Source organism: Ambystoma mexicanum, chromosome 11, assembly GCF_040938575.1.
Source record: "Ambystoma mexicanum isolate Mex_15411 chromosome 11, UKY_AmexF1_1, whole genome shotgun sequence".
NCBI lineage: Eukaryota > Metazoa > Chordata > Amphibia > Caudata > Ambystomatidae > Ambystoma > Ambystoma mexicanum.
This window is the reverse complement of record NC_090934.1, coordinates 904,106,724-904,134,059: the sequence shown is the minus strand read 5'-3', so window position 1 is coordinate 904,134,059 and position 27,336 is coordinate 904,106,724. Positions and strand designations below refer to the sequence as shown.

At 45.2% G+C, this 27,336-nt stretch overlaps 1 protein-coding gene across 11 annotated transcripts in view; it reads right to left on the bottom strand.

The window, feature by feature from the left end:
- Positions 1–27,336, bottom strand: part of BRSK2 (BR serine/threonine kinase 2) — a 1,020,916-nt gene that overhangs the window by 54,158 nt on the left and 939,422 nt on the right. For all 11 annotated transcript variants that reach the window (XM_069623972.1, XM_069623974.1, XM_069623973.1 and 8 more), the window contains one exon: positions 11,314–11,362. In XM_069623972.1, the coding sequence (XP_069480073.1) occupies positions 11,314–11,362 (49 nt within the window). The remainder of the gene's footprint in view (positions 1–11,313; positions 11,363–27,336) is intronic.

Below are 27,336 nucleotides of genomic sequence, written 5' to 3'. Positions count from 1 at the left end.
GATGTATTGGAGGAGATTGAGAGTGCAGCCCTAGATTCTCCAAAAATGGGACATTCGCGGATTATTTGGTTGGCATACACTGATGATTTCTTGTTGTTTGATATCGCAGTAGTAGGCTACAGAGGTTGTTGAACGCCTTTGAAGAAAATGCAGAACAGAATTATTTAAGAAACAAATGCAGGCAAAACTGAAGTTTTGACTTTTACCCCAAATAAATCTATTGTTAGAGGTAAATGGACAATTGATGGTACTCGACTTAAGAATGTCTCAGATTTTATATATCTTGGCTTTTATGTCTCCTCTTCTATGAACAAGGCTAACATTCTCACTTACTTTAGACATCGGACTGGAACATTAGATGATCTATATGAAAAATAAGTTCTGTAAATACGTGTTGCTTCCCCTGATTAAATCTTATGCTACTGTGCAATCCCAAAATTAATGTATGGGATAGAAATATATCCATCTTGGGTTCTCTACATTCTGACAAGAATGGAAAGCAAAATTTGGAAGAGAGTCTTGGGAATCCCAAATACTGTCTCTATATCAGTGATTTTGTATGACCTGGGTTTGTTTGGTATTACGTCCCTGTCGAGGTGGCGGTGTCTACTATTCTTTTATAAACTTTTGTTGCCATGTTCTAAATCATTATACGTGGAAATTAATATAATTGTAACAGCATGCCAGGACAAAATTATGAAAACTTATGCAATATCATGTTAATTTGTTTTAAAGAAAATATTTTTACTAGAGTGGGCTTGATATCTACTCCAAACAGAGTAAAGAAATATCTGTTGCTACTTAATTGGTGCATTCTGACGGACAGGTTTCACAGTCATAGGAGCATGCAATATCTTCTGCACAAGCATAACACTCTGGGGTCTCTGCCTCCCTACTGGAGACTGTTTCCATGTCCAAAGTTTAGAAGGTTTTTATCTAGATTTCGATGGAATCTATACAGAACTAGGGAAATTATGAATCGATATAATGAAATTGACTCTGATTTTGTGAATGTTTGCTTTTGTGCAGTAGTGGGGTCAACAAACTCTGGAACATCTAATCATGAACTGTGTACCTGTATGTTCCAAACATCAGGTTCACTTTGTAAAATGTTTTGATAAAGTGGGGTATTTTGATTATGACTCTTTTTGGAAATGTTGTCTGATTTGTGCAAAACGGTCGCATTATATTGCAGTTGTTGTTTTTTTAAATTCCCTAGGTCTTAATGAAATTAGATAACAAACATCAGAGGGTTGTCAGAATTAATGTTGTAATGGAATTTGTAAATATTGTTTGATATCTTTTTAAATTGTTAAATGTAATTTATTATCACTAATTTTCTGTTTTTTTATTTTCTTTTTTTTTTATGCTTATATCATTGTTAAGGTTGAACTTTGTTTTAGCCAAAAAACAATGATAAAAAATAACTATGGGACATTGTGCAGGCAAGTAGAAAGCAAAGCAAATGATCATCTCTACATGATGTAGAACACAGTGTGGGGGCAATTGCAATTCTTTTCCATCTACACAGATAAAATAAGCATTCGCAACTTCATGTACAACGATCAGGGTTAATTTGGGGTCATTGTGATCGTACATTGTTCCAAACCAAGGATGGTTTTACAGATGCATTTTCAATATTTAGACTGGTCCAAATTAAGTCCACCCATTAACTTCCAATAAGTAGCTTTGTCCACATATGTATCCATAAATCTAAATTTGATTGAAGAAGGGTTAAACTGGTATTCCTGTAATCCACTGTGGTAAAGACATAAATTAGTATTCATAAACTAATCGAGATCCTCCACATAATGCATATTAGTAACTTCAGCCAGTTCTTGTATGTAAGGGTCATCGGGTGCTCTCACCCAGGTGCACATCCATAGAAAAATATGCTTTGTTCTGTGAGGTGCTTGATATTTTAATAGCTTCATTCCAAAATCAGCCAATATCAGGAGAGTTGGTTCAGATTTGGGACTATGATTAGAGATTATAAAAATGTTTTCTCAGTCAGAGCCTGTATTTCGCACATATCATGTAATTTTGCACCATACAAAGCTGCCAATAGTTCCTTAGCCTGGTATATTCTCAATGCTGCAGACACCAATTGTTTACCTCAGGTGCCATGAACTCTATATAACGCGCTCACCAAGTGAGGAAAATACACCCCTGAAGGTTTGATACGCTGTGTTTGTCATTGACCTCTAAGGCCATCTTTTTTTATTCTTTCAAATGTCTGTTTTATCCAGATGCTTTCATGTGCCAGCCTTCATTATTTTTGTCTCATCAGTATTGATAACTAGGACATTCCTGTCACACAATTCTTAAAGGCCTGCAATAGCTTAAGAGATTGATAGCCCCGTGAATGCAATGGGACAGCGTCATCTGCATATGGCAGAATAAGCCAACCTGAACTGTTCCGTTTGGGAAAATCAGAGTTCAGGGCTAAAAGATCATTAACAACTCTGGCTATAAAAAGACTAAATAAGAAATTAGCTAATATACATCCTTGTTGAACCGCATAATTAATACAAAATACTTCTGTCTCTTCAACTATGTTGCCTAATTTCAGTAGTTCTGGAAGTAAAGTGATTTGGTCATTACAAACAATTTGGGGGCTATTCCCTTCATCCTCAGTCTGAAAATGTTGATCTTGAAATAGAGTCAAAGGCCACTCTTAGGTTTATAAAAGCAAAATAAATAACAGCCTGGTTAAGGGCAACATACTTTTTCAAAACAAGAAAGAGCCTAATGGCTTTGTTCATAGTACCTTTCCCTTTACCCTTGGTATTGCTCAGCAAATTCACTTCAAAGATCTTTGTTTCCAGACAGGTCCATATAAACGTATCCTGGATATTACCCAAGTTGTCCGATAATGAAATCGGGCTGATAATTGTCTACATTTTTCTCTATTGGGACTAGAGTAGCCATTCATCAAGATATGGAGTAACCCTTTGGGAAATACACTCACAATTCTCTGTACCAATAAGGTTCCAAGAAAAAGATTGGATTTAAATTGGTCTATTGGGATTCCATCAGGACTTTGGGCTATCAGAGGCTTTTGAGAAGAAAGGGAATCACTAACCGTATTCAGCATGAGGTTTAGCACTCCAAAGTCACTTTAAAGAAAATCGGGAATGAAGTTAGATTGCAGAGCACAGGGTATAGTACCCGAATCTCCTTCACCTTGTGCAAAACAGAAGTTTTTGAACTTTCTATATCTGATAAGTAATTTATCGGGGTCACTTCTTCTGAACAACCCAATATTCCATGGGTTATATATTTCGAAAGGATCTTGTGATCTTTCAAGTGCATTAAGTTATTGTTGAAATCCTTCCCAAGCTGAACAGAGCTCGCCCTGTCTAAACAAACCCTACCCCCTTCCCTTCTCAATAGCATCAAAGCCCTTTAAATATGCAGCACCCTGGTTTGAGGCTATGCCCATTGAATGGGTGTGCTTCTTTCATTTGTGGGCCTAGCACAGCTGCATGTTGTGTGGCTGTGCCTGGAGGAGGCCATTACCTACCCTTTGTTTGGGAGAGTGACAAAAAGACTGATCTTGTCCCTGAGCCCCTGAAATGTGACTCACAGCACTCTGTGAGGCAAGACAGCAGGGATCCCAGTGTCTTCCCAGTGTTTTACTCCATTGAACTGCTTAGAGCCGCGTTTCAAGCATTGTTCGGCGCATTTGAACCACCAGGACTATCCAGAGATGCCATTTGCACTCCCCGATCCTCAAATTGCTTGCACAAAGCTAAGTGTCTGGTTTAGTACTGCCGGACTACCAAGAGCTGCACAAAGGTACTATGACAGCTAACTGCCCCCTTCATCCATTTAGGGTCCTAGAGATGACAGGTTAGGTCATTTGTATCTCTTCTGCACCCAAGAACATATCCCATTAAATACCATTGTGGTAGTTAGTTGCTTACACCCCTGATGCATTACTCAGAGTGCTGATTCTTAATATGTTTGATTATTCTCTGTTCTTTCCTCAGGAAATAGTGCTTTTTAGTTAGTTATTATTGTACATGGTGTGTTTCATTTAAGTATATATATTTTTATAGAACCTGGATTGGACATTCTCTTTATTTTGTGATACTGAGTTGTTTGGGTCACTACTCTTTCACCTTCAATCCCCTCTTAAGAGAATAGCCTTCCTTCGGCCCACGTTACCATAAAATGTGAAGGAGATATATCGCTTAATTGTCCCTGTTGTACCTTTATGATTGCATTGTGTTTTGGTTTGTGTAAGTATGAGGGCTGAGTGGGCCATTTTACTACTCATCCTTGCACTCCTGCAGAGCAGAATCCAATTAATCACAGCAACCCCTTATTGAATTGCTTCTGGAGATCTTCGGTGTGGCCTGCGTCCACATGTCTAGGATCTGGGTACCGCTGAGTGCACTTAATTCACAATCTTTTAACTTGTATTGTAAACCGGCATTGACCACTGGGGGCGTACTTGCAAACCCAAAACTGATCACCAGCCAGGAGAAAGACAAAGCTGGACCATGCCTTCTTCATTCCTTATCTCAGTAGTTAAGAAAGGGGAAAGGGAAAAAGGGGAGGCAGAGAGAGTGTGGGAACTAGAGAATGGCGGAAAGGAGAGAATGTGAACACAGATCGAGGAAAAGATGATACTCAAAACGTGAGGCGAGCAGAAGGATACGATAAAAGAGTGTGGAAAAGAGAGAAACAACATAGAAGAAAAGGGTGTAGGAAGATTAACTGAAAAGAAAAAATGGAACTAAAGGGAAGGTAGTGAAGAAGAGGGTGAGCAAACTGGTGTAAGGGAGGAAATTAAGGAAGAAGGGAAGGAAGAATGGTTGGAAGGGAGAGGGAAACTGAAGGAGGAGAGAAGGGAAAGGGAAAAAGGGAAAGAAAGGCAAGGGGAAAAGGAAAGGGAAGAGAAGGGAAGGGAACTTTCGGACTAGATGGATTATTAAATAAAAAGAGGCAATAGGCAAATACAAATGTATGTAAAACAAGAGAAAGTGAGGAATGTGAATCAAAGTCTGAAAGTGAACACCCAAAGACATTGTTCACACAAATAACAGCACAATATTAAAGATGAAGGACAGCAGCACATAAGAACAATGAGGAAAACATAAGATGAAAGGAGGGGCAGAGAAAGAAATATAGCAAACAGAGCTATGCCAGCCAGACTGAGATCCTACTCATCGGCACACCATCTCCACCCTTCTCCCTCACCCTCTGGCCGGCCTCCCTTGGCCCTCCTCCTACCCCTACCTGCGAGGCTAAGAACCTTAGGGTCATCTTTGACTCCACACTTTCCTTCTCCGCCCATATATCTGCGGTCTCTAAAAAGTCAAACTTCCTACTGCACCTCCTCAGAGGTACTCTGCCTTTCCTCCCCTTCCCTCAGAAGCTCACTGTCTCCCAAGCTCTGGTTCTCTCTAGGTTGGACTATTGTACCAGCCTCTTTCTAAATCGGTCTGCCTCTACTCTCCACCCTCTGCAACTTATCCAGAACAGGACTGCGAGACTTGTCATTGGCCTCAAGCCCTGGGATCGCATCTCTCCAGCCCTGAAATCTCTCCATTGGCTCCCAGTGGATGCAAGAATTAAATTCAAAACCCTCTGCATTGTCAACAAGGCTTTCTGGGGCCTGGGTCCAAAATACCTTCAGCTATGCCTTTGCAAATACCTCCCCTCTCGAGCTCTTCGTTCCTCTACCTCTAACTCCCTCCGGGTCAATCGAAACCCGCTGGGGTTAGATCTCTATCTTCGGCTGGGGCCTCCCTCTGGAACAGAGAACCATCTCCGGTTCTGGAAGAACATCAAGACCTTCCTCTTTGCTTCTGCCTTCGCTCCCCCTCTCCCCTGCTGATCTGCTCTCTCTTGGGACCGTGCACCCGGCCACCCTCTGTCCCCAGGTACCTGCTCACCCTGCCACCCTCCTGCACTGCCTCCTGGCCACTCCTTGCACTGGGGACTGCATCTGTACCCTTACAACCCCCCCACTTTTCTTCTTTTTCTGCACTTATCAGGCTTACCCAGTCTGCTGCCTTAAACACAGCACTTGCCACTTGCTGGCTGCACTACCACTGTTTATTGCCCCCATTTTCTATTTATTTTTATTTATTATTATGTATCTGCTCTCCTCTGCGCCACACTTTGCACTCTCCCCCTTCCATGCACTTTTCCCCTTTCCCCATTCCCATGCACTTGCGCATTCTCAATGTCACTGGGCCTAGTAAGATCGTTGTTGTTGTTGTGTTCTCCCCTGTTCCCCTCCCTTGCCTAGTCGCGCTCTGAAACACTTGTGTATGAGCGAGATACGAAATATCATATCATTATAGCAGACAGAGCGCACTATTGGAACCTGAGCAGCAGAGGCTGTGCAGGCACTTCACAGTTAATGATCTTTTATGGCCATTTTATTGGTATCCTGTTTGGGGGCGACGAGTTCAAATTAAGTCATTAAAGCCAAATCTTTAAGCAACGGGGGTCGGGGCGAGTCTGAAGAAAGAGACAATACTGCAGGGAAGAAGCAGGTGCGATGGGGAAAGGCAGAAGCCTGTCTGGAGGATAGCAAAGGGAAGGGAGGGAGCAGGCCAGAGCTGGAGAAGCAAATCATTGGCAGAGAGAACGTGCACGCCAAGAAAGTAGTTCACTAAGCGTGGCAAAAAGCACAGCAGGGGAATGGGCAGCCCAGAAAGCAATGGCGGAGGTGATAGCTACAGGAAGGACATGAGGGTGGGGGCTGTGAGGGGGCCTGGAGAGAGTAGAGGAAGAGACCAAGGGCCTGATGTTTTTGCAGGTGAGGGGAATGCAAATACAGGAGGCAATCAGCATAACATCTTGCAGCTCTGAAGAACTTCCCATGTAAGCTGCTATTCTAAGAAAGACCAAGATGGCAGCCCAAGTCACTGCACTGCACCTTGAATTGAATGGAGGAAAAAGTGAAAAGAGAAGTATTACAGTCCGGGATTTTTTTTTTTTGGTCAGTGTTCGGGCAAGAATTTCTTCTATCACTGAAAACCAAAAATAATATGGTGGGTTTAAACAAATGCAAGACAAAAAACGTTCTACCATATAATATGACATCGTCATGTCATATTAGTAGACTGTGCCATGTCATTAAAAACACCACACATCACAGTGCTGCCTAGTGGCCATCCAATCACAAGGAAGTCAACTCCACCCCACTGATGATCCTCATTGTGGCGAAACTAATATATGCCGCTGTTGCCTCTGTGAGACCCATTAACCTTGAGCTGACGCAGCGATGTATAAAACAGTGCTTCACTTTAAGACTAAGACATTCACCTCATAGTGAGCAACCATGCAGGCTTTTCATGTAGTGCTCGCAATACCCACAATTCATTGCGCTGTGTCTCTGAACTGGGGGTGAACATCCAGGGATGGCCACTGGGTGGTGCTGTGACATATGTCGCATGCTTTATTTATTGACACATTGGGAAAGTGCTGCTGAGCATTCATAAATTACTTCACCTACTGCAGCGCAACATAATCGCCACATCAGGTGGAAATTGCGCACAGCCACTGCCAATGTTGCATCGTAGTTCCCAGATTTAAACTTAAAAAGGCCGGTGGCGGCAGCTTCCCTGTCATGGCCGCCCAATACTGGAATGCCCTTCCATTTCATCTGCGAACTGACCAGACCTTCCATAGCTTCAGAAAAAACACCAAAAGTTGTCATGAATGACATATGACATCCATTAGGACATTCATTACTGCATTCCACTAGGTGACGCCTGCTGTATTTTTGTATATACAGCTTCATAACTATTTCTGCAACTGCTTTGTATTTTAGTGCATATGCTGCTTTTGGAACTATTTGCGGTGTGTGCAATTTAACTTCTGAAACTTCTTGCAAAGCGCCCAGATACCTACGGGTTTGCTGCGTAATACAAATCAATAAACAAACAAACAACCAATGTGCCAGAACACTGCTCTTCTTAAAGAAGAGTGTTAAGCATACTTAATCACTTCACAATGCACATGTGTTGTAGTAAAACGATGTCTATCTCGGCGGTTGCCAGCAGTGCGGCAAGGTTTGTATCCCCGATTTCTTGCTCCGTGAAAGGGGGGCATCGTACAATTTAGCAACTATCCCACAAAGCAACAATCACATGCTAAAGCCGAAGGTGTTATAGCGCCCTCTAATGGCACTGTGCTCATTTACAAGACCATTAGAATCATCCCCTAAAAGTTCAGGAAGAAAGGAAGCATTAAGGAAATACACTGAAAAGAGAGGGCACACCAACATACAGGCAGCATGATGGAGGGCAGGCATTGGGCGAGTGAGAGAATGCTTGTCAGTTAACAAGGAGGAGAGGGCTTACAGGGGAAGAGGGCAAAGGAGAGAAACGGTGGCAGGAAGTGCAAGAGACAGGGAACAATGAACAAGGGAAACAGGGGTGCACCCTGAGCAAGAGTGAGAGGAAGTAGCAGTAAGCAAGTGAGGGATGGCAGTAAATCAGGGAGCGAGGGGTGTCATGCAGTGAACACAAGGGGAATGGTGGGTCACCCTGGGAAAGAGCGAAAGGGAGTACTAGTAACCAAGGCAGGAGTGATATTGAACAAAGGTGACAGCAGGCATGGCAGCGACAGTACAGGGCGGCTCCCAGCAAGGGCAGCGCATGTGGAAGTAAAGAAGGCGAGAGGAAATCGCTGTGAGCAAAGGAGAGAGAAAGTAGCACATGAATAAGCAGGGTAGGCGAGGGGCTGGCATTGAATGTGAGAGAAAGGGTATTGCACAAAGTAGAGAGGGGACATAGTGACTAAGGGGTGGGGGTAATGGATCAAATGACAGGGTGTGACAGTGAGGAAAGCCAGAGCGTTATAATGGTACATGGGTAAGGGAGGGGAATAAGCCACACCAGAGGGTGTGATAAAGATGGGAGAGGGTATACTGTGAGTAAGGCAAGAGAAGGGCCAACGGTGAACAGCAGCAAGAAGCTGTGACTGGGATGAAGAGAGGAAGAGAGAGAGGAGGTGGCCAAGAGCAGGGGAGAGTCAGTAAATAAAGAAGAAAAGGTAAAAATGAACAAAGGAGGGAGTGTATGGTAGAAATAAACAAGGGGAAAAGGGCAGGACGACCCTTATCAGGAGGTAAGAAGAGAAGGCACAGGATCACCCTTATGAGAAGGTAGGAGGAGAAGAAAGGGCGAGACCGACCCTTGTGAGGAGGCAGGAGGGGAAGAAAGTGCGGGACCACCCTTATGACGACGTAGGAGGAGGAGAAAGTGCGGGACCACCCTTATGACGACGTAGGAGGAGGAGGAGGAGAAAGGGGCGGGACCACCCTTATGAAGAGGTAGGAGAAGAAAGGGCAGGACGACCCTTGTGAGGAGGTAGGAGGGGAAGAAAGGGCGGGACCACCCTTATGACGACGTAGGAGGAGGAGGAGAAAGGGGCGGGACCACCCTTATGAAGAGGTAGGAGAAGAAAGGGCAGGACGACCCTTGTGAGGAGGTAGGAGGAGAAGAAAGGGCGAGACCGACCCTTGTGAGGAGGTAGGAGGGGAAGAAAGGGCGGGACCACCCTTATGACGACGTAGGAGGAGGAGGAGGAGAAAGGGGCGGGACCACCCTTATGAAGAGGTAGGAGAAGAAAGGGCAGGACGACCCTTGTGAGGAGGTAGGAGGGGAAGAAAGGGCGGGACCACCCTTATGACGACGTAGGAGGAGAAAGGGGCGGGACCACCCTTATGAAGAGGTAGGAGAAGAAAGGGCAGGACGACCCTTGTGAGGAGGTAGGAGGAGAAGAAAGGGCGAGACCGACCCTTGTGAGGAGGTAGGAGGGGAAGAAAGTGCGGGACCACCCTTATGACGACGTAGGAGGAGGAGAAAGGGGCGGGGCCACCCTTATGAAGAGGTAGGAGGAGAAGAAAGGGCAGGACGACCCTTATCAGGAGGTAGGAGAAGAAAGGGCGAGACCGACCCTTGTGAGGAGGTAGGAGGGGAAGAAAGTGCGGGACCACCCTTATGACGACGTAGGAGGAGGAGAAAGGGGCGGGGCCACCCTTATGAAGAGGTAGGAGGAGAAGAAAGGGCAGGACGACCCTTATCAGGAGGTAGGAGAAGAAAGGGCGAGACCGACCCTTGTGAGGAGGTAGGAGGAGGAGAAAGTGCGGGACCACCCTTATGACGACGTAGGAGGAGGAGGAGGAGGAGAAAGGGGCGGGACCACCCTTATGAAGAGGTAGGAGAAGAAAGGGCAGGACGACCCTTGTGAGGAGGTAGGAGGGGAAGAAAGGGCGGGACCACCCTTATGACGACGTAGGAGGAGGAGGAGAAAGGGGCGGGACCACCCTTATGAAGAGGTAGGAGAAGAAAGGGCAGGACGACCCTTGTGAGGAGGTAGGAGGAGAAGAAAGGGCGAGACCGACCCTTGTGAGGAGGTAGGAGGGGAAGAAAGGGCGGGACCACCCTTATGACGACGTAGGAGGAGGAGGAGGAGAAAGGGGCGGGACCACCCTTATGAAGAGGTAGGAGAAGAAAGGGCAGGACGACCCTTGTGAGGAGGTAGGAGGGGAAGAAAGGGCGGGACCACCCTTATGACGACGTAGGAGGAGGAGGAGAAAGGGGCGGGACCACCCTTATGAAGAGGTAGGAGAAGAAAGGGCAGGACGACCCTTGTGAGGAGGTAGGAGGAGAAGAAAGGGCGAGACCGACCCTTGTGAGGAGGTAGGAGGGGAAGAAAGTGCGGGACCACCCTTATGACGACGTAGGAGGAGGAGAAAGGGGCGGGGCCACCCTTATGAAGAGGTAGGAGGAGAAGAAAGGGCAGGACGACCCTTATCAGGAGGTAGGAGAAGAAAGGGCGAGACCGACCCTTGTGAGGAGGTAGGAGGGGAAGAAAGTGCGGGACCACCCTTATGACGACGTAGGAGGAGGAGAAAGGGGCGGGGCCACCCTTATGAAGAGGTAGGAGGAGAAGAAAGGGCAGGACGACCCTTATCAGGAGGTAGGAGAAGAAAGGGCGAGACCGACCCTTGTGAGGAGGTAGGAGGGGAAGAAAGGGTGGGACCACCCTTATGACGACGTAGGAGGGGGAGAAAGGGGCGGGACCACCCTTATGAAGAGGTAGGAGGAGAAGAAAGGGCAGGACGACCCTTATCAGGAGGTAGGAGAAGAAAGGGCGAGACCGACCCTTGTGAGGAGGTAGGAGGGGAAGAAAGGGTGGGACCACCTTTAGGACGACGTAGGAGGAGGAGAAAGGGGCGGGACCACCCTTATGAAGAGGTAGGGGGGGAAGAAAGGGGCGGGACAACGCTTATGGCAAGGTAGGAGGAGATTGAGGCATTCCTTGCATACTCACTCTGGGGAAGACTCTGGCGTTAGATTGCACATCTCCTCTGGGGTAGGCACTGCAAGTAGGAGAAGCAAAGAAAGAAACATTAGTTCACGAAGGGAGATCATGCACCTTGGCATTCTAGCAGGGTGATGATGATCATTTTAGTCTCACGCAGTAAAGACCCCTTTTCCGCAGCACAGCCCCTGATCGCAATCCCAACGTATTATGATGGGTCTGAACCTTCAGAAAACACTGTACTGTGCAGGTCAAAGCTCAATGGCACAGTTAAAAGCATGATCCAATCAAGTAGTGCAAAAGCGGAGCATAAGAAAGCATGGTGAAGAAATCAGCTTGAACATTGAAACACACCAAAGAGACCTATATACGAGGATTCATAAGATGTCTGTCCCTCGAGGCCATTCAGCAACCATGGGCTGTAAGGCTTGTCAGAACTCATTCCTAGCCATACCTATTTCAACCAATAGCAAGATTAGGATGCAGGCTAAACACCATAACCCACTGCCTGCTTGGGTTTGATGGGACCCCAGTGTTATGGGTTAAAACAAAATCCTCTGCCCGCATTTTCCGGAATCTCGTGGTGGACGTGTACAGAACACTTCTTTTGACTGCCTGGGTTTAGGACCCAAACATATAGATCTAAAATCTGACCACTGTTTTGGATGTATATATATATATATGACCTTACGGCACTCAAAGGGTCCATCGAGTGCCTTTGAGTTCAGATTTGAGTCACTTAAACACACCTCAATAGATTCAGCCACCTCATCCTTCACCACACACCCAGGTGCACCCATTCTCAGAACCAGCAGGAGCTGTGTCCACCCAATACAGGTCTGTAATACTTCATGCATCCATCAATAGTACACTGGCCTCGTGTGCTCGTCCGCACACTCACCAATCATCACCCTTACACGTTAGCCCGTATCTCCAGCAGCAAAAGCAGATACTGCGAGGCCCATCACCCCCAATATGGACTCTTCCACTACTTGTCCTGTCTCTGCCATCACCCACTGCCCTATCAACATTATCCTTTACTGAAATGAATTGACCTACTATGAGAGCGGGAGGTCCATTCCTCAAATACATAAATAAATACACAAATGTAAGCAACAAGAAGACAATGAGGGGGTTGCAGAGGGCGTGGGAACCTCCTATATGAACTTCAACTATGTGTATCCCTGGCTATGATATTCTGTCCGGTACTTGCTTGGGTTTTCTGTTTTATCAGACTATATGAAGCCTTCATTCTGCTTTTGGATTAGGGCAATGACAGACATTTCACACATGTGTGATTACAATGGGCAGCCATCCTCCGCCACCTCCGGGGTTACTGGAGAAAGGACATGGGCTCATATCCAAAGGATCCAGCCGATCCAAACCAATGTGGACAAAGAACTGCTGTTCGATGCTGGAAGCAGTCAGGGGGTGGTGGGCGGACACACTTCGGCTGATTGGGCAGACCCAGAAGGACTTGCCCAGAAGTAATCTCCATCCCCTTACTGGCTGCATCACACCAGAACTGTGTTATACTTACCCAGCAGCAGAAACGATGGCCACATAGCTATACAAAGAGAGTTACTGTCCTTGCAAAGGTGGGACGAATGCGTCGCAAGGCCCAGAGGGTAGGTTTCTCATATATTCCACCGTCATGTGACCAAAAATGTAGCCAGATATGGAGACTGGAAGGTGGGGTAGGTTAGCTAGGTGGGATTGCTGGGGTTGCTATGATGCATTCCTTGACCTGAAAGCCAATTAATACATCACCTGTGTTTACCACCATCAGATAAATGAGTGTGACTACTTTCACCCACACTACTTACCTGAAGTAGTCATTGGAGTCCTTCTGAATGGTAACTCATCAAAAAGGAATGGCACATTGACAAATTGGTAATGGGCTTTCAACGGGACATCCTTATCGTCATGGAGTTGTGGATCAAAAGCTCTTCCACACAGATCATAATAGATCTCCGCTTCACAAACTCCCATATTCAACACGGAAATAGGGACCCCATAATAGTAGTCGAGTAGCACGGACTGTCTCAGAGTCATTGCTCAGACAGGAAATCCCAGTTCCAGCGTCTGGCTTTTTGGAAGAGATCATGGTCAAATGCATCCTATATAAGACGACCACAATAATTCGTTCTTTGTCATATCACCCTCCAAAAATGCATCATACCCTTTTTAGAGGACTTCCTTGACCTCAGCATATACTTGCCTTATCAAGAGTATTAATCACAGGCAATTAACATCTGGATGGATGACTCAACAACTATCTATCCCTGGGGCATTATTGATGAGCTAGAAAACTTAGGCATCACCCAGCTGGGGGATCAACCCACTCCAAGGTCACTTTCTCAACATCCTTTTCCCCTCATACTTGAACTGAAAATCTGCATCTACAGACTGCTCTTGGAGTGGCCACAACCTCATTATCCCAAAAACAAACTAGACATAAAATTGGCCCACTACTGTGATGCCTCTTACAGTAAATTGCGCGTCCAGAGCAATTCACGCACAAGGTTACATTTTCACCTGTCTCTGTGTAAAGACGATGACTTGCCACTATTGCAATTCAGAAGTGAATAATGCACTGTATGAACACCTCATAATATAAAGAGAAACGGTCCCCCAGCATCAAAGACATTTTGTCACATTCCATCTAAACACTGTGGCAATTTGATGTCTTCCTTCCACAAGAAAATAATAATAATAATAATTTGGCATTTATATAGCACTACGAACCCTCAGGTATCTGAGCGCTGCTTATTATTACCCACCGTGTATGGTGCTCATTTATCGACCTTGGAAGGATGAAAGGCTGAGTTTGGCCCCGCCGGGATTCGAACCTGTGCCAGCAGGCTCTGCACGGTTGTCAAAGCGAGCGCTCTACTCGCTTGACCGGCTATGAATCTCCACATTGGAAACCATTAAGAAAACCGTCTTAGCCAATGGTCTACCAGTAGAACATTAGACCTTTGCATGGCGAGGAACACATGAAGAAAATAAATCACACCTAAATGCATGCCTCCTGAATAAAATTAGCATCTTAACATCATTCAAGTAATTCTTGCGTCGACGTGAATTTTGTAGGGTGCGACAGGTTCAGCTACCTGACCCTGTAAAGAGGGGATGGGGATCCCTTTCGGGCAGGGGGTGGCAGGGCTACCATGGGAATTCCCAGAGGCACTCCTGCCCCACAGGCAGGGTGTGGGGGTTGGGAGGGCCCCAGTCCCTATTGCTTCTTTGTGCCCCTGCTTGCATGAACTGAGTACCACCTTCTCGTGCCCCATGCCTGTACTGCACTATGCTGGGCAGTCTGCATCTGGTAACCCTTGGGAACTACAGCTCCAGTGGATGAACCAGTGAGCAGCACAGCCGTAAGAGAAACAGCAGAAAAGCTCCTGACTGCAGAGCGACCCATACACCAAACAAGCAATCTGAACTGCCACACAACCCGGACACCAACAATGGCTGCACCCAACATCAGTCCTTGGAGCACTCCATTCAGCTGTGCAAAGCACTCATCCGCAAGGACAATACATTTACCCGTTTAATGCAGCAGAGCAGTCCTGTTGTCAATCCGACAACCCACTCTCCTTGGGAAGCCCTCACATAAACTGGGCCACTGAGCCAGATTCTAACTGCAGTCAGCAGACCCATGTATCATAAAGGGGTGGAGCTTAAGACCCCATTTATACTTTCACTTACCTGCAACACCTCGCCCGGGGAAAAGAAAGCCACCAGTTTCCAGTGTTCAGTAGTAGTAGTGTGAAGAGAGTAGTAGTAGTGTGGAGAAGAGGTTAGTAGTAGAAGTGTGGAGGGAGGGGTAGTTGTAGAGTGGAGAGGGGAGCAATGGTAGAGTGGAGAGGGGAAGTAGTTGTCGAGTGGAAAGGGGAGATGTAGTGAGGAGAAGGAAGTAGTGGGAGTGTGGCAAGGAGAGAGTAGCAGTGGTGTGGAGAGGGTGCATAGAAGGCGAGAGAAACATTGGAGGTTGGAAGTAGATATTAGAAAGGAAGAAAAAGATGAGTACCAGAGGGAGAGAATAGGAAGCACAAGTGGATGAAAGGAGAGATGGTGGGTGTAAAAGTAGGGGGGAAACTAGGAGGAACAAGGGGAGAGGGACAGAAAAACATAGGGAGAGGAACAAGAGGGTGTGGAAGGAAGAGACCAAGTGAGGCCTAAGAGTGTGAAAGGCACCTATCATTCCAGATTGCTACCTTTGGGTACCACCTAGAGTATTCCCAGAGGGAGTTGGAGAGGCAGGTGTTTGCCTTTAGGCTACCATGTTCAGTTAGATAGTTACTAGATAGTAGGGGTTACCGATCTCTAGTGGCAATCTGGAGGTTGAGGGACACCCAGGCTAGGGAGGGAACAGCCCTCACTAGTCGACCGGCGGATGGCCTGTAGCAAGCCTCTTGACTAAACAAACAATAAAACCTCTTAAACTAACCTTCGAGTGTTGATGGGTTCCTGGGGCCATCTGTGACAAGTGCAAATGTTACCACTGCCATTATTCCATCTTTGCACTGCTCCACATTCACAAATTCATAAACAGATCTGTATCTAGTCAGCTATTCCTACTCAGTTTGTAGAATGCACAAACACCACGAAGTGGTGGTGCTAGCCCTGAAATAGCGCACCAACCCTAATTAGTGATTGAAGGCACAAGCAAAAAGCCAGCATTTGAGCTTCTAATGGAAAGCAGTGTAAGACATAGTGAATGACATTTGAAATGGGAGTGAGTTCTAGGGAACAAGCAACTTGACACCTAGGAATGCTGAGAAGTATACAACCAGCCGAGCAAAGATTTTGAGATTGTAACCATGTGATAATTTTGAAGGAAAGAAAGGAAGACCCATTTTTGGACAGCAACTAACACCAATACACAGGGTCTTGAACTCAATCCTTTGTTTCATGGATAGCCAATCAAGTTTGGCCTGGGGGACCCTGTGACCAGCATCCAAAAATGAGGAAAGCTGAAGATGAATGCTGTAAGTATAGAGCAGGAAAGTCAAGAAATAAAGACTTATTGTAATCCAACTGGGAGTGTATGATGGCCGACAACGCTGGGTTATGGGTAGAATGGTCACAAAATGGAATATCTGGAAGAAAAGACACAGCTAGTACCAGTTGGAGAGGAATCCAGGTTGATCTGGGGAAGAGGTGAAAGCTGTTGGACAAAATTGAAACCTAAGATTTGATTGATGGAACTAGATGGGGTAGGTGCCTAGAGTTGGTGGACAAAGTTGGAGAACCCAAAGACTGAGCTGACCTCTAAAAATGACCAACTTTATTTGGTACAAATTGAGCATTTATAGACTGAGCACCTTCCCTTGGGTGAAAGCAGTCAAACAGGATTGAAAACGCGAAGAGATGCAGTTCCGCTCATAGTCCAGTCGGACAAGGAGCTGGTAGTCATCTGCATATGTGTTAAAAGTAAAACCAAAAGAAGCAATTAGGGCAGAAAAAGAGGCTGAACACAAAGGTAGACAAGAATATGAGAGATTGACAAGACCTAAGCGACACCACATTTGACGGGGAAAAAGGTGACAGAAATAAAAGAAAAAGAGACAGCTTTGGTGCAACCCAACAGGAAAAAAGAGTACCAATTGAAGGGTGTTCCTACAATGTCCTGTGAACAGAGGGGACACAGGAGGGTTTTATGGGATCAGGGTCGGAAATGTTCGAGAGAGAAAAGACCGAAGATCATTTTTCCGAAATAACCTTAAGTCTTTTCTCCCCTGAACATTTCCGACTTGGCCCCCACCCACACCCACCCACCTATCTACTTGCCTTGCCGCGGCACACTTTGCTGTGTGCCTCCGTCTCGCTGTGGCCCTGCGACGCCTGTTCCCTTTCACTTCCGTGATCGGGAACTGGTGCCGCAAGGTCCCTTCCTTTTTTCTTTTTGGAATCGGCTGCGCGGTATACCCCCGCATCCCCGCTCACAATATAGTGAACAAGGGTGCAGTGGACACCGCAGCATCCTCCACAGCCCTTAGCAACGAATGGGAGGTTTGGTTGAACTTTTCAGCCGTTCCGAATTTTCAAACAGGCGAAATTCGCCCACATCTCCCATTCTGCCTTTTTTTGCGACCTTTTTGAGTGATTCCATTTCATGGACCATAGTGTCCAATGCTGGTGAAGCATGATAGGACCGATACGGCTGATGACACCCAAGAGGCAAGAAACGAATACCGGTTCCCAGAACTGAATGAAGCGCCCTTTGGAAATGATGAATTTTGAGGCTCTTAATATATGAAACAACAGGGCGCTCAAGAGTTGTGTTTTTTTTGTTTGTTTGTTAACTGGTAACAGAGTGCAACTGGATTAAAATGAGCTCCACATGAAATATCCAAAAGGGGTTCCCAAAAAGAAGGGTAGACTGTAGATGTTTTGATAAAGGAGGGGGCTGTACTTGTGGCTAAGGGGGAAATGACAATGTGCATGACTGCTCCGCATATTATGTCCGGCCACACAGTATCTGAATATTAACAGGGAATGGATTTAAGGGAGAGGGTGGCTTGATTATGGCAAAACGGTTCTGGACTTTTATTATTCTTAAATGGGGAAAACGAAACAATGCGAGACGTCCTCTACGGAGAATACACACAACTAAAATAGCTTGATGTGAGAGCTGTAAACAAAGCAGCTAGCCCGCAATTTCATCATAGATCCTGCCTCCAAATAAGCAGAGAAAAGCCACTGGGTTTAAGCCCGATCTCTGCCATTAAGGTAGCCCAGCCCAAAATGGCAGGCACATCTCTGAGCAAGAGTAGCAACAGCAACCGCAGGGACATGCCCTTCCTCTGTGACCATCAACAGTGAAATGCAGCTGCCCCTCTAGGCTTAGAGTCCAAGGGTTCAATGCCTGGTCCACCCTCTTCACTTATGTGGAATCACAAGTGATTCATAATTAAACAACATTCCATCTGCCAAGATTGGGTACACGTGAGATGCAGGGCATAGCCTGAACTAGGCAAAGTTGCCCTTGTGTTTGCATTCTTGCTTTTGATTCTATGAACTAAGTGAGACATTGGGCCTCATTACAACAGTGGCAGTAAGGCAACAATGGTGCCGGTAGTGCTACCGGCGCCGTTGTTGCCATGCCGCCACATTACGAGTTCTGCTTGCGGGAGCCGCTCTGCACGCCTGGTCAGACCAGGCGTGCAGAGCGCCACCCGCGAGCAGAACAGGATGATAGCAACGGTACCATTATAAACGGTACCGCTGCTACCATCCTCCCCATTCCCATTGAGCCCTATAGGGGCTCAAATGGGGATGTACCGGCTCCGGGTCCCGCGCAAGGGGAATTACCGGGCCTGCAAAGGTCAGAATGGCCCGGTAATTCCCCTTTCGCGGGACCCGGAGCTGGACCCAAGTTTAGGGGTAGCCATGCCCTTATTAAGGGCATGGCTACCCCCGAACTTGTAATGAGGCCCATTGTATTCTGTAATAGAAATGATGTATATTTGTTATGTGTAATGTAGGAATCCAAACACAATGGTACTTAACATGAAAATATGGCATGCCTATCTACCAGCATCATCCATACTAAACTCAAACATGCATCCATTACACAACCTCCCAGAAGACCTTATATAACTATATACATGTACCGGATACCCCCTGCACTGGTAAAACCCTACAGGAAGTGGTCATCCATAAATCTCCTTGCACATATAGACATAGCGCTGAGTGCCTTTCCAGACTATTGAAGCCTGGCCAGTCTGGCCCCGAGCGCATTCAGCCTCCCTTGTGCTTTAGATGTATTCATCAATGTACAAATGGTTCAAAGGCAGAACATGTCCACGGCCCACCCAGGGGAACAATTCTGCCTCTACGTCGAAGATTTGAAATAGACTTCCTGAGAAATGTGCACAGCTCTAGAAATAGAGCTCTTTGGCATTGCCATACCCCTGTAACCATCATGGCCTGGCAACCCCAGCGGTCCGACCCGCTTGCTTCTCTTTGCCTTGATACTCGCTATTCTTTTTTTTTTTGGAAACTTTATTTACAAAACTAAAAAAATCACATACATTACAATACACTCATATGACATTTAAAGTACTTGAAACCATCAAAACACATTTTCTTTTAAAAACAACTAATTACATTGAAGCATATAACCACACATAGCCCCCAGCCTAATTCACCACATCCCCAGTCACCTCCCCCCAGCCCCTATTTACATAAGTACAACACCAAGTCTAGTATAGCTGAAGAAATTTACCCCAAATTTTCTCAAATAAAACCAATTTCCCTTCCCTTCTGTAAAGTGTCCTCTCCATAGCCGCCAAATCATGCATTTCAGTCAACCACGTCTCAATATTCAGAGTCAATACCGACTTCCAGTTCTGCAAAACAATTTTCTTACCGATCATTGCCCCTCGGAACAACCACTTCTTCTGATTCTGAGTAAGATCCTCCAGAGACTCATCACCCCCCAATATCACCATTTTGAAATCCAAAGCAGGTAAACCCTCAATCACCACATCGCACACCCGACCAACCTCACCCCAGAACAATCTCACCAACCTGCAGTCCCACAGCATGCGCTCCAACGTACCTGCCACATGAATACACCTCCAACAATCCAAGCTCTCCGACATCCCCCTACTCACCATTCTCTCCGGTGTCCAAAAAACCCGATTAAGAATCTTTATCTGTCTCGACCTCTCCGTGAGCCCCAAAGAATATAACTTAACATTTTCACACATCCTGTGCCACGAATCCTCAGAAATATCGGAACCAATTCTCCTACCCCACTCCTCTCTCACCCGCTATTCTTAAAGGCTGCTGCATCTCGCATTCCTACAGAGTAATCGGACATGTTGACTCATTTCTCCTCAAAGGCATTGGTGTCCATCTGAACTATTGACCTTCTGTGTTCAATTCCATTACTGTGTAGCTCCACCCCATGGTGTTTAGAAGTGACTGCAAAGGTGACATTTAGTGCGTACAAAAATAAAAGAAATGCCACTTCAATGTTTGAGAAAACCACCAACTGTCCGGTGTTACAGGAACCCAAAACACATGCAAGTGCCTGTCCAGGAAATCCAGCATCATCCTCGATGTTGAAGCCCAAAGGAAAAAGGCAAAACACTTTTCAGGATTTAAATAACCAAACACCCGTCCACTACCCAGATCAATAAAGCACAGCAGTGATGGCATAATATGTGCATCGTTCAGACATAAGCACGAGTAGCAGATATGCATCTAACTAAGACTAAGCATTCCAAGCAGCTACAGCGCCCATTGGCTGGCGATAACATCGGATTGGAGTAGCAACATTTCAAATTGAAAACAAGAGCATACAACATAGATGTACAATGCATTTATTTTTCTGAATCCACACATACTGGGCCTTTGCTTAATGGGATGATTGTGTCTGTGGAGGACACACAAGGCCGTCCTCTGCCCGAATAGCCATGTGAATTACAGCTGAGAGACGCATTGGGAAGGTGGGTACAGCTTTACAACACTCTAGCCAATGGCCATATTGCTTGGCAACAGAAGCAGTCTAGAAGTCTCCTGGACGTGGCCATCGACCATCTCTAGGACTTGCTCGGTAAAGGTCAAGACCTCACTGTGCCCGAGTTGCAATCCTCAAACATTTACCGAGTAATACAATTAAGAGCTATGGTAGCTTATGCGAAAACAATGGGATTCGAGAAAAAGAGAGAATGGAAATAGGAACACTCAAAGAATATCGAAACTTCTTATTTTATAAATGAATCAAAATCATAGCCATCATAAAATAGTTAATTCGGGAGAAAATATTCCAAATATGTTTCACAAACTTGACAATAGTTAAAAGGGAGGCAAGCAACAGAACTAGCTAGTAGCATGACCCCAGATGGCTTCGTCAAGTGAGGGTACTTGCACAGGCCAGAAGCGCTGGGGAGAATTTAGTGAATAGCAATATAGCTACCACTATCATAAATTGCCTGCCTGCCAGTGGTGCCTACAGGGAAGCCCTGCCACTGAGTAGAGGGCCACATGGATCGCACACATGCAAACATTTTGCCTGTCCCCTATGATAGTTGTCCTATTCTGCAGTGCCAAGTTGCGGGGGGGTGTTAACCCATTCTTGTCGAAGTAGAGCTGCACATGTTGCAGTCCCAAAAGTGTCTGCCCTGGCCCCTTTTCCAGATTTGGTGCCCACATATTGCAATCCAGAGCAGTCTCTGCTTTCCACAACATGTTACAAAGCAGCAGACTGCCTGCCCCCTTCCTTATTGCTGGCTCACATTCCACGGCTACAGAAGGTGAGTTCATATTATGAGCCCTGAAGCAGCCAATAGAGAGGTCCGGGCTAAAAATGATTGACTGGGTCTGATACCCCTTTGCAATCAAGTTGGCAATAGGTTATTTTTTTCCTACTTAACATGTCCCATGTAGTTAATTTATTTATTTTTCCTTTTGTAGCAGCCGACTGACCGCTCGGGTATCTAGGCACTCGTTACGTTGGGGAAAGGGGGAAGATGGTGAACAGGTAAAGGTAAACGGGAAAAGCAGGAGGCATAGGTTCAAGACGTTCAGCAGTGAAAACACTGTCCTCGCTCCGAGGAGCTTAGGCGAAAAGTGACACTAACTTAATTTAGTGCGCAAACTTGCTTGAAGTTCTGCCATAGTCATGTCAAAAGTGTAATTAGTGCTAAAATAGCTTTCATTCTTTAAGAAAATCCTGTGATTGAAAGTCTATATTTGAAATAATGGTTCAACAAGTCATACTTCATTTCCTGTATTACCTCCCAGCCCATAAAGCCCCAGCCACATGAAAAAGATGAGCAAATGAGATGTATGCATCCTTCTGGTTTCCGTTTGCAAGTTTCTTCTCTAGATCATTGAGACGTCTGAATAGTGCACGTGAGGAACGATATTGTAATTCCTTTCGGCATCCGCCTAGCAAACTCCTCCCCGTCTGGCCCATCAAAAAGTTGCATAATGAACATCTCATTGTTCTAGTTTGCAAAAGTAAAAAGTTGATTTCGCCCTTCAAAAGGAATCCGTGTGGTCAGTTTCTGGGGGAACTGGTTACGCTGAGACCACAGAAGAGCTCTTTCCCCTTCAGATTTCTTTGAAAATGTTCCAAATGCTGGTATTTTCCCGTAACTTTTTCCTTTCTCTCCCTAACCTTTGGTTACATTTCTTTCAGTAATCAAGTTGTTTCTTTCCTTTGTGTGGCATTGTTTTCATTAAATGCTGATGGCACAGTGTGAGGTAAAACAGTTGCATAGCCACTACACATGGTGTAAGACCCATGCTAGTGTGCACAACAGACAACACTTTGGCAGGAAAACATTATCTAAACTCCAAAGGAAGCTTGAGTGATGAAGTGGTTGCATTACTGATAGAGGCCTCAGGACTTGAGTTGGTTTGTATGTGTAGTATTCCACCTTCACTTTGTTTGCTGGTTGTTTCCTAGCTACTGCGTCCTGCCTGCTGCGAGGTTAGGAATGTTTAGGTTTGAAAGAGGTTCGATAGTGAGGGTTAGAGAAGAGGGAAGACTTAGATCAGAGTGTGAGCGGCAGTGCAGTGCGCCGGATCCATATAAGTAAATAAACGCTTTATTTATTACCACTTTTGTTTCCCTGTCATACCTCATTTGGCGACGAGGATTGCCGGCGTCCTGACGAGCCACAAAGACGTCGGAGAGCAGGAATCAAGAGCGGGCGCTCCGAGCCATTGCACAGCGCTGTGCTTGGCTTGTGCTGCATTGGGGGAGAGAGAGCGGACGCTCCGAACTAACGTGATATAACACGTTGGTTTGTGCTGTTGTACATGATACCGTGTACAGGAAAGAGAGCGGATGCTCTGAATCAAAGCGCAAACCCGCGTTGGTTTGTGCTGTGTTGTTTTTTTTTTTGTGGCTTTAAGCTATTCTGATTGGCTGCAGGGCTGACTGCAACCCGGATAAACACCGCGCCTCTGGTGTATTGAAGAAGGGGTCCCGCCCCACGGACACAGATCACGTGATCCGTTCCTCCTGGAGTCAGGCAGAATGAGGAGTTAACAATAGTCTCCTCATCCTCTTCACAGTACTTCTGACTCTCAGCAATTGTTTTTTTGTTTTTTTTAAAGGGAGTGGAATTTAAAGTATTAAAGGCAGTTTGAACACTGAAATTGGAGCAATTAAAGGCAGTTTGAACACTGAAATTGGAGCAATTTCATTGAAGTCTCATCTATCACGAACATAGCCATACAGAGCAATGGAAGGCATTAGCTTACAACCCCCAGCGAGTTTCCTTCCAACTGCAGGACAACCAGTGGTCAATTGGTTGGAATGGAAGGAATTTTGGCTAAACTATGTTCAAACAGTTGGCCAGGAAGGTCTAACCCCCCACAAGAAGAAATCACTACTGCTTCACGCTCGGGGGGGTTGGAAGGACAAAGAAAATACAGGGAGTTACCAGAGTTGCCAATAGATGAAGCTGGGGATACTGATGAACACGAAAAAGCTATAAGACAGCTACACAAATATTATGCCCCTGAGACTAATGTAGCTATAAACAGGTATAATTTCTACACCAGGACTCAAAAGGAGCATGAATCTCTCGAAGATTATGTATCGGCTTTAAGAGTGTTGTCACGCACATGTCGCTTTGGCAATGGGATCACCCTGGATGAACTCATAAGAGATCAGATAATCATACACGCAAAGGATAGTTTGGTTCAAGACAGACTTTGGATGGTGGGAAACCCATCTTTGCCGGAAACTATGGCTATTGCCAAACGAATAGAACACAGTGATTTGTGCTCCAAAGAAATGAAAAATAGAAAACAGGAGGCTGTTCTGAATATGCAGCAACAGAATGACAAATCCTCACTAGACTCAGGAGAACAAGGTATGGTCAACGCACTGAGGACAAGAGATCGAGCAGAAAACAACGCTGTCAAGAACAATAGATCTAGAGGATTTGAGAACAAAGGACACTCAGTCAGAGGGAAAGGTTGGGTGAAAGCCGAACCCAATCCGAGTACCGCACAATCTAAAGAAGGCGACAGATGCTATAATTGTGGAAGATTAGGAAATTTTGCTTATGCCAAACATTGTCCTGCAATAGGACAAAAATGTGGGAATTGTGGAATTAAGGGTCACTTTTCTGTCACATGCAGACGAAAAAAGAGAATTTCTGTCATACAAGATGAGGAGGAAGAATCGGATGAAGAAAGGGTATTCACCATCCGTGAACCACCCGAGGGAGAATTCAAATGTCAGAGTTGTGTCATAATAATTGACAATTGGAAGCTCAAAGTAAAGGTAGACAGTTGTTCTCCATGGACGATCATCACGAAGAAAACCTGGAAAAATCTAGTGACATGCGGTCTTAAGAGCAAATTAAATGATCCTGATATAAAAAAACCCTGGTGGATTTGAAGGGTCAAGAATCAAGATTATTGGCTGGTTTTCAAGTATTGTAGAATTTAAGGACAGGCGAGCAGAAGTGAAGATCTACGTTGCAGAAAAAGGAGTTAACATCATTGGCTGGAGAGATCAAGCTGGCCTGCGGATCAGGTTAGATCCCTGTGAAAATGAGCAAGTCTTGATTGTCAACACTGGTGACAAGCAGAAAGAAGTTAAGATTGTGAACGGTACGCACCAGAAGAAAATGGGACTATTAAAAGACTTTTCGCATAGAATTTGTTTGAAGGAAGGAGCTGTGCCTGTCAGACATTTGAAATCCAGACCTATACCTTTTGCCATAGCGGACAAGGTTGAACAAGAACTGGCGAAGTTGGAAGCAGAAGGAGTGATAGAAAAAATGGAATCATCGGAGTGGGCAAGCCCCATTGTGGTCGTGATGAAGAAAAATGGGAAAGTTAGAATTTGTGTGGACCTCAGAGATGTGAATAAGAAAGTCATAGTTGACATATTTCCGCTTCCTATAATATCGGAAATGCTGAATCGCATGGGTAGGGCAAACGTGTTTTCTACTCTGGATCTCTCTAGCGCATACCATCAAATATCTCTGACAGAAGACTGTAGAGACATCACAGCATTTGTTACCCCTCATGGATTGTATAGATTCAAGCGCATGCCGTTTGGGTTAGCATCTGCAGCAGCCGTATTTCAACGGGTCATGGAACATGTGCTGAAGGGATTGAAGGGGATATTTGTATATCAAGACGACATCATTGTATTTGGCAAAGGTCGAGAAGAGCATGACATGAGGTTAAAAGATGTTTTGTTGAAGTTGGAGAGCGTGGGTTTGAAAATTGAAAAGAGTAAATGCAAGTTTGGCATGAATGAAGTTGATTATTTGGGACACACAGTTAATGACAAGGGATATAAACCAAAGAGTGATGCTATGAAAGCTATTAGGGAATCTCCCAATCCCAGTAATAAATATGAGCTTAGATCATTTCTAGGGCTCTGCGAATATTATAACAAGTTTGTTGAGAAGTTTGCAACTGTAACAGAACCATTAAGGAAACTGTTAAAAAAGGAGGCCAAATTTGTGTGGAGTAGGGAGTGTGATGAAGCGGTGAATTACATTAAGAGGCAAATCTGCAATTCCACAGAATTGGGTGGATATGTTTTTGGCAGTGTGACCAAAGTTACAGTGGACACTAGTGGAAATGGTCTAGGAGCAGTGTAATCTCAAATTGCTGAAGATGGCAAGGAGAAGACAATCTGTTATGCCTCCAGAGCGATTTCAGACACAGAAAGCAGGTATTCTGTGATTGAAAAAGAGCTATTGGCATGTTCATGGGCTGCAAACTATTTTAGGAAGTATCTAAGGGGTTACAAGTGTATTATACAAACAGACCACAAGCCACTCATTGAGGTTTTGACTGTGAAAGGAATGTGTAAAGCATCACCTAGATTGGCTAGACTAAGCATCAAATTACAGGACTATCATTTTGTGACAAGGTATGTACCAGGTAAGAGAAATGTGGTTGCAGATTACTTGTCACGGTTACCGCTAAAGAATATGGATTTGGAGTCAGAAAGTAATGAAGAGATGGTGGCGGTTGTTCTTGAAGTGACTTCTAAGGAAAAATGGCTGGATGAGATCTCTAAAGACGTAGCACTACAAAAAATTGCAGATTTTACAATGTTAGGTTGGCCAGAAAAGAGAGCAGTTTATGGAGAATGTATGAAGTTTTGGGAAGTGAAGGATGAGTTGTCCATGGAAGAAGGATTTTTGATGAGAGGGAGTAAGTTGATACCTCTGAAAGTGTTCTATGATGAGCTCATAGAGAAAGCACATCAAGGTCATCCGGGCATCATGGGGACTAAAAGTAATGTACGGTCTGTATACTGGTGGCCAGGAATGGATCTTTTGATTGAGAGGTTTGTTAGAAACTGCTGGCCTTGCCAGAACAGTGATAAAAGTTGTAAAAGTTTCAAGTCAGAGCCTGTTGTCATAGATAAAGGAGAGGCTCCCTGGATGAAGTTAGATATTGACATTGTTGGACCATATGCAAGACTAATAGGAGAGAAAAGGTTTTTGATAGTTATGATTATTACTCAAGTTGGGTGGAATTGAAAGCTGTCAAGAAAGTTGATTGGGGAGAAATTATCAAATTCCTTAAAGAAATTTTCAGGAGAGAGGGTTTTCCCAAAACCATTATCAGTGACAATGGTGTTCAATTTAAAAGCAAGGAAATTAGAGAGTTTGCCTCAACATCTGGGATTGATTGGAAGTATTCTGCTTTTTACCATCCCCAGACCAACGGTTTAGTTGAGAGGTGTAACAGGATGATGGTGGAGACAGTGGAGTTGGCGTTGAGAAACAACATGCCTGTGGATGAAGCACTCATGGAAAGACTGTGGAGTGTAAGAATGTCAGTCAAAAGGGGTTTGGAGTTGTCTCCTTTTGAAATGATGAGGGGCAGAGCTCCCAGCACTCTGCTCACTCCAGAGTGGGTAAATTGCAAAAGAGCATCAGGACCCAGGGAAGTGAGAAATTGTAAATGCCATGAAGTTAAGAATAAGATGTCAATGGGATACAAGCGCAAGGTTGAAATTTCACCAGGTGATATGGTAAGGATAAAACTAGGTCACAGTGTTAG